At 45.2% G+C, this 20,614-nt stretch overlaps 1 protein-coding gene across 1 annotated transcript in view; it reads left to right on the forward strand.

Annotated features, from left to right (window-relative positions):
- Nucleotides 1-10,286: 10,286 nt before the first annotated feature.
- LOC121540677 overlaps nucleotides 10,287-20,614 on the forward strand; it is a 32,426-nt gene continuing 22,098 nt past the window's right edge. The window contains 5 exon segments of the mRNA XM_045212761.1: nucleotides 10,287-10,947; nucleotides 11,348-11,443; nucleotides 19,756-19,989; nucleotides 20,182-20,341; nucleotides 20,467-20,526. Of these exon segments, the coding sequence (XP_045068696.1) occupies nucleotides 10,351-10,947; nucleotides 11,348-11,443; nucleotides 19,756-19,989; nucleotides 20,182-20,341; nucleotides 20,467-20,526 (1,147 nt within the window). The 5' untranslated portion in view covers nucleotides 10,287-10,350.

Below are 20,614 nucleotides of genomic sequence, written 5' to 3' on the forward strand. Positions count from 1 at the left end.
CTGAGTTATCTCAACCATATTCAACATTCCTTCGTTCACCCATTATTCACTCTAAGACTAACCTCAGAACTAAATAGATCGCTCAAAAACATTTTTATTTTATTTTAATCCGTCATTTAATTTAATTCATTATACTCTGTCAACATATATTTAATTTATAAATTCAATAGGTCACAAAACAAGTTTCATCTTTAACCATCCGCCGTTTAAACTAGAATACTCGTGTCAAAATATATCTTCTCTTTGTTTCCTCGTCTGTGTCTATTTCTCTCCTTGCAGGGTAACCCCAGATGGGACCTATGACCTTTACCCACAATGCCGTGTTTGTAGTTTTAGCAAATAACCTCATGTCGTAGTTTTAGCGCCGTAAAATCATGCACATGCGCACATCCATTTAATCCCATGCTTGCCACACCATAGAACGATAGCATTACGCTACAGCTTCACTATTTTATACCTTATACTCACACAATTACACATAACAGAGCTCACAAAACATATAACCTGACTTACACACACAGAGACAAGTTTAAGAGACTTTAATCCATCGCAATGGGGTCTCTAAGGATATCCGTTAGCATGTAGCACGCAACACAATTAGCCTTAGCATTTAGCATTAGAATTAGCCTTAGCCGCTATGTACCACGTGGCCTGACACACAATCAAGCATTTAGAATTAGCCTTAGCCTTTAGCTAACTGCGGCCTACCACGCAAATAAATATCCTGCATTGTGCCCAAATCATTATCCATCATTATCCATATCTCCGCCTAACTTTATGCTGCCTTAAATGATGAATATCATATCGAGAGGTTACCCCCAACATATCTCCCGTCGGCTATAAGAGGAGTATAACATAAATACAATCGTTCAATTCATGGTTCCCAGAACCAACCTGACAAAGTCTAATACTTCGCCCAGGATTTGTAGCCCACTCCTGCGAGTCGCCTTGTTTCGAGGTCTTTAACAGATTCACAATGCCCTAAATATGCATACGTATTCCAGCTTTTATTCACTACCAATCCATTGTTCTAGACTTGCTATTATTTACCGTTTACCCATCAACCAAATTTAGAATATTTTTCAGACTCCCAGTCAACAGCAATAACGCCACCCGAGGCATGGTCGTAATGGTACACCCCTCCAGTGTACACAAGCAGTAACAAAACTAACAACTTAGCTGTGAGGAACACTCACCCTTGTCTGGTCATGACTCCAGACCGAAGTTAGCTTGAGTTAGCTTGGCGGCTACAAATGCAGCAGAGGAGAGATGCAGACCAGCCCCACGTTGGGCGCCATTTGTCGTATCGAGTGAGTGGTGGCAATTATTGCTGATGAACAAAGGAGTCTGCTCATACTGAACGTTGATCATAAGGTTTATTCAGATCACAAGCTTCAGCATAAGTGACAGGTGACATGACACCCGGAGAGCGACGCCTCAGAATGGCCGCTCTGCCCTTTCTGTAGTCTAGCCCCTATTTATAAACAATGCAAAAAGATGCTCCCTCTTCTGGCCAATCACCAGTCTCCCCTGGGGCGTCACCCTCCAAACGGCTACATTTGACCTAACATAAACAACATTCCATTTCTTCATGAAAAACATTTAACAAAGACATAATCCTAATACACTACAATATTCAGGGACATAGCAGGGGCTAAATACTTCTCAAAGCTAGAAACCTCTTCAGGGTTTTGGCAGATCAGTCTAGACAAGGAGAGTACAAGGCTTTGTACTTTCAATACTCCTTTTGGTAGCTAGTCATTTAAAAGGCTCCCGTTTGGTCTCACTTCAGCACCAGAAGTCTTTCACAGGACAGTCCAACAGATATCTGAGAGTGTGTCAGGCACCACAGTGTCCATTGATGATGTGCTAATATGGGCTCAGACTCTTGAAGAGCACAACACCAGGTAGCATGTAGCTAGTCGTAGCCAGAGATAATGGACTAAAGCTAAATGCAGACAAATGGGAGTTCAGAAAGACAGAAATAACCTTCTTGGGTGAAAAACTAACATGTGAAGGTGTTCAGACAGACCAGAGCAAAGTGATCGCCATCAAGAACATGCCACTGCCTACCGATCAAGAGGACGTACAAAGGTTCTTAGGGATGGTTAACTATGTGGGCTAATTTGTACCTAATCTGGCAACTCACACTAGTCAGATGAGAAGTCTACTGTGTAAAACTACAGATTGGTGTTGGAACAGTAATCATCAGAAAGAGTTTTGAGGAGCTCAAGGCATTGATCATTGTGAGGACAACAATGACTAGATGATGTTCTAATACTGTTATTGCATCAAATTGTTGTTTTCTGCAGTAGAAAAGGGTTCTTAGAACTCTCATGTGTCTGTTAACACTGACAGCAGATTTACGATGCCTTTGGTGATAAAACCTACAGAACGCATTCCATAGAATGAGTTGGTGTAATGAGGTACCAGGGAGAGATGGCTGGGGTATGGATAATGATGAGAGGAAGCTTGTTTTGGAGGCTAAACTCTGATTTCCATACAGTAAGAACAGTCTTCATAGCAAATGCTTTCTGGCTTGGGGATACTCCTTTCTCATATATCAAGTCTCACCTTTTGACTCATTCCATACATCTGTTATTTGTCATGTAGACTAAGAGGGTGTATCTTTGCTATAAAATATCTTTGTATTCTTTGTGTCAAGACTGTTGGGTCGACCAGCCTCACTTATTACCTTATTGATAAGTTTTGAATAAAGTAATATCCTGATTGGTGATTGAACCTGTCTCTCCTCATTATTGATTAGAATGTCCACTACATCATGCATGCTCCACTACTGAGGTTCTATGATAAAAAGCTCAAAACCTAAATCTCAGCAGATGCCTCTAAAGTAGGTTAAGGTGCAGTGTTGTTACAGCAGTATGACACTAGATGGCGCCCAGTTGCATATGCCTCCAGGGCTCTGACAACTTCTGAGTGTAACTATGCTCAGATTGAGAAAGAGGCATTGGCACTGTCATATGCATGTGCGAAATTCAGTGTGTTTATCTGTGGTAAAACAGTGTGGGATGAAACAGATCATCAACCTTAAGTTACTATTGCAAGGAAGGGTCTAACACACACACCACCAAGGGAACAGACTGTTTCTAAAACTTCAGAAATATGTCTTGCAACTCGAGTACAGGCCAGGGAAAGAATTGTTAGTGGCAGACACATTGTCCAGAGATTTTGACAGCTCAGAACCAAACCAGATATATATGAGCAGGACGAGAGAGTTGCCCAGTGTCCGATGAAATGTGGACAGTTATTTCACGTGCTACTGCAGAAGATGAGTGTTTGCAAAAGGTGATTCAAGCCATAACATGCAGGTAGTCTGTATAAGCTATACCATACCCTTATGGTCAATACAGGGATGAGCTATCTGGACTTGATGGAATTCTGTGTAAGGGTTCAAGAATTGTGATACCAAGTGTGTTACAGAAAAACATTCTGATCAAAATACACAAGGACCATCTAGGGATGGAAAAGTCAAAACGACGTGCAAAAGCAGTGTTATTCTGGCCCAAGATGAATGCTGATATAGAGCAGACACTTACAGCCTGTGAAACATGCCAGAAATACCGGTCAAAACAGAGCAAAGAGCCAATGTGGGTTGAGGAAAAAAAGGTATTGAGACCATGGGGCAAAGTAGGAATAGACACTGGCTGGAATGCGATTTTAACCAATCAGCATTCAGGATTAGACCCACCCGTTGTATAATGATGGACTATTACTCTCATTACCCAGAGAGCTTTGCTGAAGGACACTACTGCTAGTCAGGTGATAACTCACATTAAGTCATTCTTTGCTCGTCATGGGGTCGCAGAGGTAGTCCGTACGGACAACGCCTCACAGTTCAGCTTTCAGTGATTTTGCTAAACTGTACGGGTTCAAGCATGTCACATCCAGCCCACTGTACCCACAGTCTAATGGGTTAGTCGAGAACGGTGCCAAAACAGTGAAACTACTGCTTGAGAAAGCTCTCAACTCAGACAGATCCGAATCTAGCTTTGTTAAACTACAGGGCTATTCCACAAAAAAAAAATATGTCTCCTGCAGAGCTGTTGTTCAACAGGAAACTCAAAACTAGGTTGCCAGTACTCCTAGAAACAGAGAAGCATGACAAGGTGATTCTTAACCAACGGAGAGAAAAGACTGAATAGAAAAGGTACTATGACAAAGGGGGTCCAAGGTGCTCAGTGCACTCAGTCCAAATGATAGGGTGAAAATGCATGATGGGAAAACATGGAGCGTTGAGGCCCGTGAGGTGAGAACAGTGGCAACCAGGTCATGTGATCTAACGACACCTGAGGGAGTTACATACAGGAGAAATAGGAGACACTTGGTACATGCACCTGAGTGTGAGCAAACAGACATGCAAGACAGTGACATTACAGGTCAGACAACGTCAAGCCCAGACACTCCTGTGTCAGACCCACCTGTTGAAATGAGACGGTCAGGTAGAGAAGTACAAGCTCCTCAGAGGCCGATTGAGGAAGTATAAATGTGTTATTGAAGTGCAGTGTTCACTATGCAAAGAAGTGTAACCAGGTTTTATAGAGAATTGTTTTATCTTATAAGGGAAAAAGGCATATCTTGATAAGGGGGATGAGGCATATTGTATCGGAGGCCACGTGACCACTTAGGGGACGCTCAGCCCGCGCAGGGGAGTGGGAGATCTCATCTCAATGCACAATACTTGTACGGCTCCGGTTAACTTGAATAAAGAAGGACTTATGTTATAAAGAACTGTTGTTTTATTTAGTATTTCTTAGACAAGAAGATACAACAACCTCCTCTACGCTGATCCTCAATACAGGGGCTCCACAAGGGTACGTACTCTGCCCCCTCCTGTACTCCCTGTTCACACATGACTGCAGGGCCACGCACGTCTCCAACTCAATCATCAAGTTTGCAGACAACACAATAGTGGTAGCCCTGATTACTAACAATGACGAGACAGCCTACAGGGAGGAGTTGAGGGCCCTGGCGGAGTGGTGCCATGAAAATAACCTCTCCCTCAACGTCAACAAGACGAAGGATCTGATCAAGGACTTCAGGAGACAGCAGAGGTAGCACGCCCCCATCCACATCGACAGGGCCACAGTGGAGAAGGTGTAAAGCTTAAAGTTCCTCGGCGTACACATCACTGACAATCTGAAATGGTCCACCCACACAGACAGTGTGGTGAAAAAAGTGCAACAGCACCTCTTGAATCTCAGGAGGCTGAATACATTTGGCTTGGCCCATAAGACCCTCACAAACTTTTACAGATGCACCATTGAGAGCATCCTGTCGGACTGTATCACCGCCTGGTACGGCAACTGCACCGTCCGCAACCACAGGGCTCTCCAGAGGGTGGTGCGGTCTGATAAACACATCACCGGGGGCACACTGCCTGCCCTCAGCCACCCAAGCCACGGCCTGTTAACCCCGCTACCATCCAGAAGGCAAGGTCAGTACAGGTGCATCAAAGCTGGGACCGAGAGACTGAAAAACACTGTCACTAGATGGCTACCATCCGGTTACTCTACCCTGCACCTTAGAGTCTGCTGCCCGATGTACATAGACATGGAATCACTGGTCACTGTAATGTTTACTGTAAACTCTATTCTGGTCAAGGCCCATCCTATTTAACTATTGCTGTACATATACTATTCTTCAGATACAGTGCCCTGGTGCACAACTGAGCAAGAGGACAAATACATTAGAGTGTCTAGTTTGAGAAACAGACGCCTCACAGGTCCTCAACTGGCAGCTTCATTAAATAGTACCCGCAAAACACCAGTCTCAATGTCAACAGTGAAGAGGCGACTCCGGGATGCTGACCTAGACAGAGCTGCAAAGAAAAAGCCATATCTCAGACTGGCCAATACAAATAAAAGATTAAGATGGGCAAAAGAACACAGACACTGGACTTTTTCTTTGCAACTCTGCCTAGGTCAGCATCCCGGAATCGCCTCTTCACTGTTGACGTTGAGACTGTTTTTTTGCGGGTACTATTTAATGAAGCTGCCAGTTGAGGACCTGTGAGGCGTCTGTTTCTCAAACTAGACACTAATGTATTTGTCCTCTTGCTCATTTGTGCACCGGGGCCTCCCACTGCTCTTTCTTTTCTGGTTAGCGCAGTTTGAGCTGTTCTGTGAAGGGAGTAGTACACAGCATTGTATGAGATCTTGAATCCCAAACTTGGATTAGCAAACACAACGTGCCATTGGAACACAGGACTGGTTGCTGATAATGTGCATCTGTACGCCTATGTAGATATTCCATAAAAAATCAGCCGTTTCCAGCTACAAAAGCCATTTACAACATTAACAATGTCTACAGTGTATTTTTGATCTCCCGAGTGGCGCAGTGGTCTAAGGCACTGCATCACAGTGCTAGCTGTGCCACTAGAGATCCTGGTTCGAATCCAGGCTCTGTCGTAGCCGGCCGCGACCGGGAGACCCATGGGGCGGCGCACAATTGGCCCAGCGTCGTCCAGGGTAGGGGAGGGAATAGCAGGCAGGGATGTAGCTTAGTTGATAGAGCATGCCGTTTGCAATGCCAGGGTTGTGGGTTCGATTCCCACGGGAGGCCAGCATAATTTTTTTTATATATAAAATAAATGTATGCACTCACTAACTGTAAGTCGCTCTGGATAAGAGCGTCTGCTAAATGACTAAAATGTAAATCTTTAGTTTCTTGGCAATTTCTCACATGGAATAGCCTTCATTTCTCAGAACAAGAATAGACTGACAAGTTTCAGAAGAAAGTTTTTTGTTTCTGGCCATTTTGATCCTGTAATCGAACCCACAATTGCTGATGCTCCAGATACTCAACTAGTCTCAAGAAGGCCAATTTTATTGCTACTTTAATCAGCACAACAGTTTTCAGCTGTGCTAACATAATTGCAAAAGGGTTTTCTAATGATCAATTAGCCTTTTTTAAATGATAAACTTGGATTAGCAAACACAACGTGCCATTGGAACACAGCACTGATGGTTGCTGATAATGTGTATCTGTACGCCTATGTAGATATTCCATTAAAAATCAGCTGTTTCTAGCTACAAAAGCCATTTACAACATTAACAATGTCTACAATGTATTTTTGATCAATTTGATGTTATTTTAATGGACAAAAAATGTGCTTTTCTTTCAAAAACAAGGACATTTCTAAGTGACCCCAAACTTTTGAACGGTAGTGTATATATATATTTATGCTCCGGATTCCAACATTGGTCGTCGTAATATTTTAATATTTCTTAATTCCACTCCTTTACTTTTTAGATAAAATCAAAGCATATATGTATACATATAGGATGCAACCAGTCAGGATGCTCTCGATGGTGCAGCTGTAGAACCTTTTGAGGATTTGAGGACCCATGCCAAATCTTTTCAGTCTCCTTAGGGGAATAGGCTTTGTCGTGTCCTCTTCACAACTGTCTTGGTGTGCTTGGACCATGTTAGTTTGTTGGTGATGTATACACCAAGGAACTTGAACCTCTCAACCTGTTCCACTACAGACCCGCCGATGAGAATGGGGGTGTGCTCGGTCCTCTTCTTTTTCCTGTAGTCCTGGCACCACACTGCAGGTCTCTGACCCTCCTCCCTATAGGCTGTCTCGTCGTTGTCGGTGATCAGGCCTACCACTGTTGTGTCATCAGCAAAGTTAATGATGGTGTTGGAGTCGTGCATTGCCATGCAGTCATGAGTGATCAGGGAGTACAGGAGGGGACTGAGCACGCACCCCTGAGGGGCTCCCTTGTTGAGGATCAGCGTGGCGGATGTGTTGTTACCTACCCGTACCACCTGGAGTCAATGAATAGAATTATCACATAGGTGTTCCTTTTGTCCAAGTGTGAAAGGGCAGTGTGGAGCGCAATAGAGATTGCATCATCTGTGGATCTGTTGGGGCATTATGCAAATTAGAGTGGATCTAGGGTTTCTGGGATAATGGTGTTGATGTGAGCCATGACCAGCCTTTCAAAACACTTCATTGCTACAGACGTGAGTGCTACGGGTCGTTAGTCATTTAGGCAGGTTACCTTAGTGTTCTTGGGCACAGGGACTATGGTGGTCTGCTTGAAACATGTTGGTATTACAGACTCAGACAGGGAGAGGTTGAAAATGTCAGTGCAGACACTTGCCAGTTGGTCAGCGCATGCTCGGAGTACACATCCTGGTAATCCATCTGGCCCTGCGGCCTTGTGAATTTTGACCTGTTTAAAGGTCTTACTCACATCGGCTACGGAGAGCGTGATCACACAGTCGTCCGGAACAGCTGATGCTCTCATGCTTGTTTCAGTGTTACTTGCCTCGAAGCGAGCATAGAAGTAATTTAGCGTGTCTGGTAGGCTTGTGTAACTGGGCAGCTCGCGGATGTGCTTCCCTTTTAGTTTGTAATAGTTTGCAAGCCCTGCAACATCCGACGAGCGTCGGAGCCGGTGAAGTACGATTTGATCTTAGTCCTTAGACGCTTTGCCTGTTTGATGGTTCGTCGGAGGGCATAGCAGGATTTCTTATAAGCTTCCGGGTTAGATTCCCGCTCCTTGAAAGCAGCAGCTCTACCCTTTAGCCCAGTGCGGATTTTGCCTGTAATCCATGGCTTCTGGTTGGGGTATGTACGTACAGTCACTGTAGGGATGGGGGGACGACGTCATCATTGACTTATTGATGAAGCCAGTGACTGATGTGGTGTCCTTCTGAATGCCATCAGAAGAATCACGGAACATATTCCAGTCTGTGCTGGCAAAACAGTCCTGTAGCTTAGCATCTGCTTCAACTGACCACTTTTTTATTGACCAAGTCACTGGTGCTTCCTGCTTTAGTTTTTGCTTGTAAGCAGGAATCAGGAGGATATAATTATGGTCAGATTTGCCAAATGGATGGCGAGGGAGAGCTTTGTACGTGTCTATGTGTGTGGAGTAAAGGTGGTCTAGAGTTTTTTTTTCCCTCTGGTTGCACGTTTAACATGCTGGTAGAAATGAGGTAAAACAGATTTAAGTTTCCCTGCATTAAAGTCCCTGGCCACTAGGAGCGCCACCTCTGGATGAGTGTTTTCCTGTTTGCTTATGGCCGTATACAGTTCATTTAGTGCTGTCTTAGTGCCTGCATCGGTTTGTGGTGGTAAATAGACAGCTACGAAGAATATAGATGAAAACTCTCTTGGTAGATAGTGTGGTCTACAGCTTATCATGAGATACTCTACCTCAGGCGAGCAAAACCTTGAGACTTCCTTAGATTTTGTGCACCAGCTGTTGTTTACAAATATACATAGACAGCCACCCCTTGTTTTACCAGAGGCTGCTGTTCTATCCTGCCGATACAGTGTATAACCCGCCAGCTGTATGTTATTCATGTCCTCGTTCAGCCACGACTTGGTGAAACATAAGATATTACAGTTTATAATGTCCCGTTGGTAGGATATTCGTGCCTGTAGTTTGTCCACTTTATTATCAAGCGATTGGAAATTGGCCAATAGTATCGATGGCAAAGGCAGATTAGCCACTCGTCACCGGCTCCTTACCAAGCACCCCGATCTCCTTCCGCGATATCTCCTTTTCTTTCTACTGCGAATAACGGGGATGAGGGCCCTGTCAGGTGTCTGGAGCAAATCCCACTCATTAAAGAAAAATTATTCGTCCAGTTCAAGGTGAGTAATCGCTTTTCTGATGTCCAGAAGCTCTTTTCGGTCATAAGAGATGGTAGAAGCAACATTATGTACAGAATAAGTTACAAACAATGCGAAACAACGAACAAAATAGCACGGTTGGTTAAGAGTCCATTGTGTATTGTTAGATATTACTGCACTGTTGGAGCCAGGAACACAAGCATTTCGCTACACCCACAATAACATCTGCTAAATATTTGTGTTAAAATTTGATTCGATTTTTGAAAGTGTTCCATAATTCTCAATCCGCATTGCGTTGTGGCTAAGAACAGCCCTTAGCTGTGGTATTGTATATTGGCCATATACCACACCTCCTCAGGCCTTATTGCTTAAGTAGAACACATTAGTGTATTATAAGGCATTATAAAGGTCATTAAAATAATTATACATATGTTCTTCATAGAAACTGTTACCCTTTATATATTCTAACAACTCACATTTTAAGATTCATTATTTCATTTGTTCCATGTTAAGGACTCTAACCTAGGAACAAAACTATTTGTCTCCCTCTTCCTGTTGCATGCAGTTCCTCTCTCTCTTCCTCCATTCCTCTAACATATCCCTCCCTCCTTTTAACCCCACCCCTCTGGCAGAACCAGGAAGTTTCTCCCCCTCACACAAACTATTTTAGGAGAAAACGAAACTGGTCTGACTCTCTGTGTCGTCTGTCTGTGTGAGAGTGAACAACTGTCCAAATGGCTCAGCAAGGAGTTCTGCTCGACCAGGACCAGTTCTGTTGTTCTGTCTGTCTGGATCTACTGAAGGAGCCGGTCACCATCCCCTGTGGACACAGTTACTGTAGAAGCTGTATTGAGGGCTGCTGGGATCAGGATGTTCTGAAAGGGGTCTATAGCTGTCCTCAGTGCAGAGAGACCTTCACTCCAAGGCCTAATCTGAGGAAAAATAACATGTTGGCTGAGTTGGTGGAGAAACTGAAGAAGACAGGATTCCAGGCTGCTCCCCCTCCTGCTCTGTGCTATGCTGGACCTGGAGATGTGGCGTGTGATTTCTGCACTGGGACCAGAAAGCAGAAAGCCCTCATGTCCTGTCTGGCGTGTCTGTCCTCTTACTGTGAGATTCACCTCCAACCTCACTATGAATCTCCTGCTTTCAAAAAGCACAAGCTGGTCAAAGCCACCACACAACTACAGGAGAAGATCTGCTCTCATCATGACAAACTGCTGGAGGTTTACTGTCGTACCGATCAGCAGTGTATCTGTATGCTGTGTACAATGGATGAACATAAAGGCCATGATACAGTGTCAGCTGCAGCAGAGAGGACTGAGAAACAGGTAAGACCAGAACAACTTGTTGGTGACTGTCTGATAAACAAATAATTAAAGATACAGTAGGAACTAAGGCTGTTTGAAAATGAGAGAAATCAAATGAAATTGATCCTCATCAGAACAAATATGAACACAAACCTTGAGTATATTGAGTTTGATCCAAATGTATCACCATTTTCTAAAGTCAAACACTAAGTCCAAAGTTCAGCCTTAACCCTTTGATACGTGTATGCCTACCATAAAAACTATAATCTTTCACATAGCAAGATAAACAAATATAATATTGGAAAGTGACTTCCTCAAGATTATATACCTTCCTCTCTATGTGCCCTATGTCACATTACTATACTATTGATCTAGTGGACAAATAAAGCTTGATAGCTCATTGAAGAGTGATTCTCCACAGAGGCAGCTGGGGATGAGTCAGCAGAAAGTCCAGCAGAGATTCCAGGAGAGAGAGAAGGAGCTGAAGGAGCTCCAACAGGCTGTGGAGTCTCTCAAGGTGAGTATTGTTGACCAGAGGAGACACACCATTTCACATCTCTCCTCCAGTCAGAGAGAGAGAGAGAGGGAGAGGGGCCCCCATCCAATCCGACTGACCCCGCTGTTGGGAACCGGCTGTCTGGACCCCTTTCAGAGAATAGTCTGCTTAATGTAACTGATGGGATATGAACCCGGGTCTACCACACAGAAACCAACATCTTGACCGTTACACCAAGAGGACATTCCCTATTGGGCTGAGGGCCGACACTGATTTTGAAGTCGCAGGCGGGGCTACCTCATCACAAAACCATGACTGACTCATGTCCCGTATATGTAACAGTGTTGCTTCCGTCCCTCTCCCCGCCCCTACCTGGGCTTGAACAAGGGACTCTCTGCACAAATCGACAACAGTCACCCTCGAAGCACCGTTACCCGTCGCTCCACAAAAGCCACGGCCCTTGCAGAGCAAGGGAAACAACTACTTCAAGGTCTCAGAGCGAGTGACGTCACCGATTGAAATGCTACTAGCGCGCACCGCTAACTAGCTAGCCATTTCACACCAGTTACGTATACATTAACATGAAGCACTCGCTCTCTCTCTCAATTTAATTCAAAGGGCTTTATTGGCATGGGAAACATATGTTTACATTGCCAAAGCAAGTGAAATAGATAATAAACAAAAGTGAAATAAACAATCAGAAATGAACAGTAAACATTGCACTCACAAAATGTTCAAAGGAATAGAGACATTTCACATGTTATAATTCAAGTGCAAACAGAGTGAGCCATTCGCCAGACTGAGTTCTGGAGGTGAAATGGAAATAAATGAGGGAGAGTTAAGTGAGGTAGAAGGTTTGGTGAAGAGCTCAGAACCAGAGCCTGGCATCAATGGACATGATAAAGAAGAATCTGGTGCAGTAGGAGTTACATTGTTGTAGAAAGAAGATCCATACCTTTTGGCAGATCCATTTGTGATTTCAGGGTGTGTGGGAAAGGAGTTGGGTGCAGTTTAATCAGTGAAGGTAACTTTTATGATGAGTTTCTGGTATGGAGAAGTTCAGGATGTAAGAGAGAGCAGTCGACACTCAGCTGGAAGTTTGATTCACGTTTATTTCAGTAATGGATCATATAATAAGACAAACGTGCTTTGCCTCTTATCATATGACTGACTTCCTTACCACATCTTTCAACTTATATAATGCCCTTCCAACCTACTTTTATCGTACCCAGTTGCTAACTATTACTAACTGCCACTCACTTCCTACATATCATTCCTCTCCTTGGTGTCGTGTGACACCCTAGCCAGGCCATTCCATCACGTACCCATCCTAATATTAGCACCAGTGGCCCCCAATCTATCTTGGCAAACTGACCTTCTATTCCTCACTCGTGACACCACTAACACATGGTGTGTCCTTGTCCTGTGTCCACATACAGCTTATGAGTTGCGCATACATTAATGAATGTTGCATTACAAATCATCATTACAGTAACCTGTAGTGGACTTGTGATATTTGTGACCAGATGGAGTGGGCGCTCCGTGTCACGCAACTTGGGTCAAGATCTGTTTCTTGCTTTGCTCTTAGGAACAGGGCACCATTGAAAGGAGTGATTTCTGGGGTAGCATTAAGTGTGGAGGTGGAGCAATTGAAGATGAAGCTTCTTGGTGTTTGTGATTCCCGCCGTTTGGTGCAACAGAGACCCGGTGGTGAGCGTGGTAAAACAGAGGAGTCACTGTCAGTCCTTTTGAGTTTTGAGTCTTTACCCGACAAAGTCATGGTAGGATATATCAGTTATCCTGTTAGAGCTTTTGTGGCGAATCCACTGTGCTGATTCAGGTGCAACGTTTATGGTAATGTTGCAGCAGTTTGTAGGAGGAAGATTCCAAGATGTGGGAAGTGTGCAGGAGGGCATGGGATAGAGGATTGTGTAGTTTCGGTGGATAAAGTTGTGTGTCAACTGATGGGATGCCCATGTTGCTGGAGATTGGAAGTGTCCGGTGCGAGAGAGGCAGGTTGAGGTGGCTAGAGTCAGAGTAGTGCAGAAGGTGTCGTATGCTGAGGCAGTGAAGGAAGTAGAGGAGGATGGGTCAAGGGTGAGAGATCCTGAGAGGATCCCTGTGAGTAGTAGATCTGTGCCAGCACAGAGGGATAGGCCAACGAGTGATATATGCTTCAGTAAAGATAGCTTCTTAGTGTTCATAGCAATGGTTATCAACTGTAAAGCAGAAATGGAACGTAAATCACAGAAAATAGATGTTGTGGTGGCAGCTGCAGAGAAGTATTTGGGCATACAAGATTAGACTTCAGAAGAGTTACAGGGTGTGTTGAGTGGTGGTGTCCCGTCCTCCCAGGCCGTTGGCATGGTGCAGGATCAGATAGGGTCAAAGTAGTGGAATGGGGTAATGGGTATTCAATGTGTAGGGTTAGTTGGAAGGGTGTTTTTTTAAATGATTATAGTTTCCCCTTTTCCCATGTTGTATCACCAAGTAAAATTGATTTATATTATAGTCCAGTAGGGGCGGTAATGCAACATATTGGATACCAACCGCCGTTAAACTCCAAAGAAGAAGAACCGTTATATTATGGCTATGTACAGTGTTGTAACGATGTCTCTGTCTCTCTCATTCCATCACTTTCGCTGTAGTTGGTTGTGTGGGTCTCTGGTTATAAATAGGGTGCTGACAGACAATCGTTGATGGATATTTATAGAGCTCTGATCAGGACGGCAATTGATTTCGGGTGTATAGTTTATGGAACAGCGGCAAAGACAGAATCCAGTATAAAGCTTTAAGGATATGTATTGGTGCATTTAAATCAACATCTGTATGTGCCTTACTGGTGGAGGCAGGTGAGATGCCTTTGTATGTACGGCGTAAAAAATGGTCATTATCTTATTGGGTTGAAAGGCTGTGAGGTTTAGCATCCCACTGCTACTGTTCTAGATGACTGTTGGGAATATACTAGTAGACAAGGCAGTGATTTTGGTTGGACAGTTGGAAAGCTTGCTGATGAGAGTGGTTTGAGGCAGTTGGAGGTTGGCCCTTCTGTGGTGATAGGGGTTGTTCCTCCATGGTTACTCCCAGACCCTGTTGTTGATCTAACGTTGGTAGAGAAAAGGAAAGATTGGTTTGAAGTCAGTGATATAGTGAAACTGGTTGACAATTACATTGGTAGAAGATTTTATGCTTTTTTACCGCTTTTCACAGATGGATCCAAGGACCCAGATAGTGGGCTCACAGGAGCAGGCGTTTACGTTCCTGAATTTGATGTGCAGATATGTAGAAGACTAACAGATGAACTGTCAGTATACTCAGTTGAACTGAAGGTATTAATGTTATTATGGAGAATTGAGAGAATGGGTTTAGTAGTGAGATTCTGCTGGGTCCCAGCACATTCGGGTGTGGAAGGGAATGAAATTGTAGACCAGTTAGCTAAAAGAGCTTTGAAACGAGATATAATTGATATTAATGTTCCACTGGGTAGAGGTGAGGCCAAATGTAAGATCAGAGCCATTTTGATAGATGTGTGGCAGAAGAGATGGTACTCTGAGCACAAGGGCCGGCATTTATATGAATAGTTTACAGTTTTACAGAAAGGTCGATGGACCAAGATTCAAAAATCAGATTAGGAAGGAAGATGTGGTGTTTACTCAATTGCGCTTAGGACATTGTACATTGATCTCGTCATTACATCTGGTTGGCAAGCATGGGAATGGTTTGTGTCTGGGGGGTACGGTCGATGAAACGGTGGAGCATGTGTTGTTATATTGTTGTTAGTATGTTGAAGAGAGGGAAAGATTGAAGTGTAGGGTCATTGAGGTTAGACGGGGTTGGGGGGGTTTGGAAGGGATTTTGGGGATGGGGGAGGGTCTATTAGAAGCTAGTAGGGCTCTTCTTTATTTTCTCAGAAGTACTGAGTTAGGTAGGAGGATTTAGAAATGTTGTAAACCGTGATTGACCACACACTCCAGCACAGTAGGTGGCGGCATGCACTTAATAAGTTATTGCCACGCTTTCACAGAGGCCTAGTTTACATTTACATGTGAGTCATTTAGCAGACGCTCTTATTCAGAACTACTAGGGTTAAGTGCCTAAATCTGTCGATGTACAAGGGTACAGATTTCTCACCTAGTCGGCTCGGGGATTCGAACCAGCCACCTTTCGATTACTGCCCAACGCTCTTAACCGCTAGATTAAGAGCGTCTGCTAAATGACTCACATGTAAATGTAAACTAAATGTAAACAATCCACAAAAAGGCAAATGGTCGTAGATAAATGGTAAACTGGTTAAATAAAAGACTGCTCTTAGAACTTTCAGACTGCCATTGTTTTGGGGAATAGGGACATGTCTGTCTATTTCACCAATAATGTCAAATATATGTATTAATTTTAATGGTTTAAAGTTCTACATCATTTTAATCAAGATAACCTATTATTTCTAATGATGTAAGTTTGGGCAGCGTATTGCTGGTAGTTAAAACGTCACAAAAACAACATGTACTCCTGGAGCTCTGAGGTCGTCCCATTGTTTCCTTTAGGGGAAATATAGGTATGTCTCTTTATTTCACAAAATATCTCACAATGGTATATTTCAAGTCAGACTCCATTTTAATCAGGATAATCTCCTCTTTCTAATGACATCAGGTTGGGCAGTGTACTCTGCTGTCATCGATCGCTAGACCAGAAATAGTCAGAAGTTTTAAAAAAATCCTACTCCTGGTAATGTAGACATAAGCACACTTGGCACCATCGAGGTGTGGATGTTTACTTTCTACACCAGTTGTTATTTATTACGTATGTTTTTCTGTTTCGTCCTAAGAACAGATTGTAGTGGTAAAATAAAAAGGTAGACATTTTTTGGTGCCATTTAGGGAAAACTGAATTCTAAGGATCATTCCAGTCAGAAGAGGCTCAGTGATGGTTCGCTTCAATTCATTTACTTTGGCCTCAGGCTAGTGTTCCAGCTCAGCCAATGCTCTTTGGCCGTTTTACAGCCTTAAGTGTATTTTGACTTGTTCTGTTGTCCAGCCTACTAGGACTCAGGGGGCAGAGGCTGGGAGGAGAGTAGAGCAGGGTCAAGTGGTGGTGGTACCAGGAAGGAGGAGAGTAGAGCAGGGTCAAGTGGTGGTGGTACCAGGAAGGAGGAGAGTAGAGCAGGGTCAAGTGGTGGTGGTACCAGGAAGGAGGAGAGTAGTGCAGGGTCAAGTGGTGGTGGTACCAGGAAGGAGGAGAGTAGAGCAGGGTCAAGTGGTGGTGGTACCAGGAAGGAGGAGAGTAGAGCAGGGTCAAGTGGTGGTGGTACCAGGAAGGAGGAGTGTAGAGCAGGGTCAAGTGGTGGTGGTACCAGGAAGGAGGAGAGTAGAGCAGGGTCAAGTGGTGGTGGTACCAGGAAGGAGGAGAGTAGAGCAGGGTCAAGTGGTGGTGGTACCAGGAGGGAGGAGAGTAGAGCAGGGTCAAGTGGTGGTGGTACCAGGAGGGAGGAGAGTAGAGCAGGGTCAAGTGGTGGTGCGCAGGCTGTGGAGAAAGCGGTGGTGGGGAGGGTTGCAGCTGGGCTACATGAGCTGAGGCAGGTTTCTGTAGTAACAGAGACTCCGGTGGGCGAAGGCTTGGTGGGCTCATCCCAGGAAATATTGCCTGTCATTGGGGAAGAGGCACTGATCAGGGGGGAAGTGCAGGGGGGCAGAGACTGGAGAGGAGGAGGACGGTACCGTGCCAATGGAGGAGGAGGAAGAGGAAGAGGGGGGAGGTGAGTCTGCGGGAGCGGAGGACAAGGCGGTCTCGTTTTCAGACGGCTCATTGGATCCAGAGCTGACAGCCAGTCAGGCTGAGGGCCCAGTATATACGCTGAGAGAACTTTCTAGGTTCCTGATGGAGACTAAAGGGGAAAAAGAAGGTTCTGCTGGAGTCTTATTTTATTGATTCTGGAAGGTTTGTAAGGTCAGTACAACACGTGATGAAGAATGAGGGGTTTAGTGTCCTCTCACCCAGGAAGCGGTATAGGCTGAGAAAATGGGTCATGGGTTCTTAAGGGCATGTCTTCAGAATCTGCTTAAATGGATGGTTTTTTCTGGCATGGCGGCTTTATGGGCTTCTCTACTGGTTTCTGATTGTGGTGATTTCCCTCCCACCTGTTATGGAGATTTCACGGTTAGACTTCCTTAACTTGAACGGCGGCAGAGACTGGGGGAATATGTCAAACAAAAACATTTAAACGTGATTTTTTAGCAAGAGACACACAGTGATGTGATTAATGAAGTGTATTGGGGGTCTGGTGGAAGGGGGCGCAGGTGCTGAGCCATGGCACACATCTTAGTGCAGGGGTAGCAAAAGAGGTGTGTAAGGGTAGGTTGTTAGTGGTTAGAGCCAAAATCAGTGACCTTGTCTTTGCTTTCCAAAATGTGTCTGCACCTAGTACAGGGCTCAGTTCTCTGTTTCACCAGGGCCCAGGCAGGTGTCCTATTGGAAATTCCATGTAAAGCTCTTCCAAGATATCACTTTTTGCTCAAGCTTCCAAGGCTTTTAGGAGAGGTGGGGACAGCAGAAGGGGGAGTAACTTCTGTTGTGGGGGAGAGGAGGGAGCCTGATGGGTGGGTAACTTCTGTTGTGGGGAGATGAGGGAGCCTGATGGGTGGGTAACTTCTGTTGTGGGGAGATGAGGGAGCCTGATGGGTGGGTAACTTCTGTTGTGGGGGAGATGAGGGAGCCTGATGGGTGGGTAACTTCTGTTGTGGGGGAGAGGAGGGAGCCTGATGGGTGGGTAACTTCTGTTGTGGGGAGAGGAGGGAGCCTGATGGGTGGGTAACTTCTGTTGTGGGGAGATGAGGGAGCCTGATGGGTGGGTAACTTCTGTTGTGGGGAGATGAGGCAGCAGGCTGTGGAGTTGTACTCTGATTTATAGAGGGCAGAACTCTGTGATCCTGGGTTCTGCTCACAGACCTTTCCAAACTCTCTCTGTCACAGAGAAATCAAATTGACATTTCCCTGGCCTTTCACAAACTCTCAGCTGCTGTCTCTCAGATGGTCTGCCTGTGGATTTTTATAAAAAGTTCTGGGGAATTATTGGACAGGACGTGTGTTGCGTGAGTGCGTCGGGGTGGGGGAGCTGTCGCTAAGCTGTAGACCGCCGGCTTTGACTCTCCTGCCCAAAATAGGGATTTGAGCGACTTAAAGAACTGGAGGCCTGTGGCATTGCTCTGTGTGGAATATAAGGTCTTTGCCAAGGTCCTCGTTAATAGACTCAAGTCCCACCTGGACTCTATTGTACAGAAGGACCAAACGTACTGTGTACCAGGACGTTTGGTGGCTCCTCTCCCAAGTGTCATACAGAGGGAGGGTTCTGATCATCAACAACTTGGCGGCATCCTCCCTATGGCATAAATTGGCCAGTGATTTCTTTCCGGTCTGGGCATCACTGGCTGAAGGCGTCAGTGCTGTACCTGCCTGTCCAGGAGGGGGGACAAGGCCTGGTGGACCTGGAGAGCAGGGTGGCAGCGTTCTGACTCAAAGCAGCGCAGAGGATTCTGTACCGTACGGAGGTGGGCTGGAGGGAACCAGCATGTGCTCTGTTGAGGAGGGCTGGTGGTTTGGGGCTGGATCAGCAGCTCTTCATCATGCGGCAGGAGTGACTCAATACAGCAAGGGTCTCTGATTTCTATGCTGCAGTACTGAGGGCTGGAGCAGCCTGAGGAGGGGCCACCACCGTTTCCACCACTGCAAGTGACAGCAGAGACTGGGGACTGGCAGGAGAGTCTGGAGGACTTACTGACTTTTAACACTCTGAGCTTAGTGGGAGTGAAGGGGCATCAGTGGCAGGGGGTTGTGTGGGCTGAGAGCATGGCAGGTTATAGGTGGAGGGTGCTCTATAAGCTCCCAGTGCTGGAAAGGTCAGGGGTCGTCCAGTGGATGGTATTACATGGAGCCCTGGACACCAATAGCTGGTTGGCTCGGGTTGACCTGGGAGTTGGGGAGGGGTGTCCGTTTTCTGCAATGACAGACTGGTCATCATGTTTTTTCTGTGTTGCCAGGGTAATGTCATTAATGTTGATGCCTTAGGGTTGAGTTTGAGTTGTACAAAATGATCAACAGTGTGGAGATGTTTCAGGAGGTATGGGGGCTCAGGGGGGCTGTCTGTACGGCTGGAGAGGAGGGGTTGGATGAACGGTTGGAATGTGGTGCTGGTTGGTGTATTGTACTGTGGTGTTGGGTACTGGATAATGTGATTGTGTGGAGGTTGTGGTGGCACGCAATGTGCTTTTAGGGGTGGGTGTGTTAGTGTAATGAGGATGGCTCATTAAAGTAAGACAAGTCAGTCTCTCTCTCTCTCTTAACAGAGCTCTGCACAGGCAGCAGTGGAGGACAGTGATAAGATCTTTACTGAGCTGATCCGCTCCATTGAGAGAAGGCGCTCTGAGGTGAAGGAGCTGATCAGAGCCCAAGAGAAGGCTCAAGTGAGTCAAGCTGAAGGACTCCTGGAGCAACTGGAGCAGGAGATAGCTGTGCTGAGGAAGAGAAGCACTGAGCTGGAGCAGCTCTCACACACAGAGGATCACATCCATTTCCTCCAGGTAACTCAACTGCCTTGATACATGTGATATGAAATTAAAACTCTCAATCATTTGGTTCTGCTCCCTCTCACTCTCTCTCTCTCTCTCTCTCTCTCTCTCTCTCTCTCTCTCTCTCTCTCTCTCTCTCTCTCTCTCTCTCTCTCTCTCTGTCTCTCTGTCTCTCTGTCTCTCTGTCTCTCTGTCTCCCCCCAGAGTTATCAGTCTCTCTCCGGTACCAGTGTATCTTCAGACTTACCCAGCATCGTTGTCCGTCCTCTTCAGTACTTTGGAGATGTGAGTAAGACTGTGTCTGAACTGAGAGAGAAACTAGAAGACGTCCTTAAAGGAGAATGGACCAAGATCTCCTCTACAGGTGTGTTGAAAATAATAAGAACATCAACTTTAGACCATTGAAAGTTCCCTACTTGTCATATACATGTGGAATATGGTATGATGATAACATTCCCTCTCTCTGTGAATGTGTGTGTGTGTCTGTAGTGAATATAATGGATGTTGTACTGCCTCCAGAGCCCAAGACCAGAGAACAGTTCTTACAATGTGAGTCTCTTTATTCTGAAGTAACTAACAGTCTCTTTTTACTGACACTCCTAACAATCCCTCTTGAAATATATAGCAATAGTAGATC

Source organism: Coregonus clupeaformis, unplaced genomic scaffold (assembly GCF_020615455.1).
Source record: "Coregonus clupeaformis isolate EN_2021a unplaced genomic scaffold, ASM2061545v1 scaf0048, whole genome shotgun sequence".
In the NCBI taxonomy this organism is placed as follows: domain Eukaryota; kingdom Metazoa; phylum Chordata; class Actinopteri; order Salmoniformes; family Salmonidae; genus Coregonus; species Coregonus clupeaformis.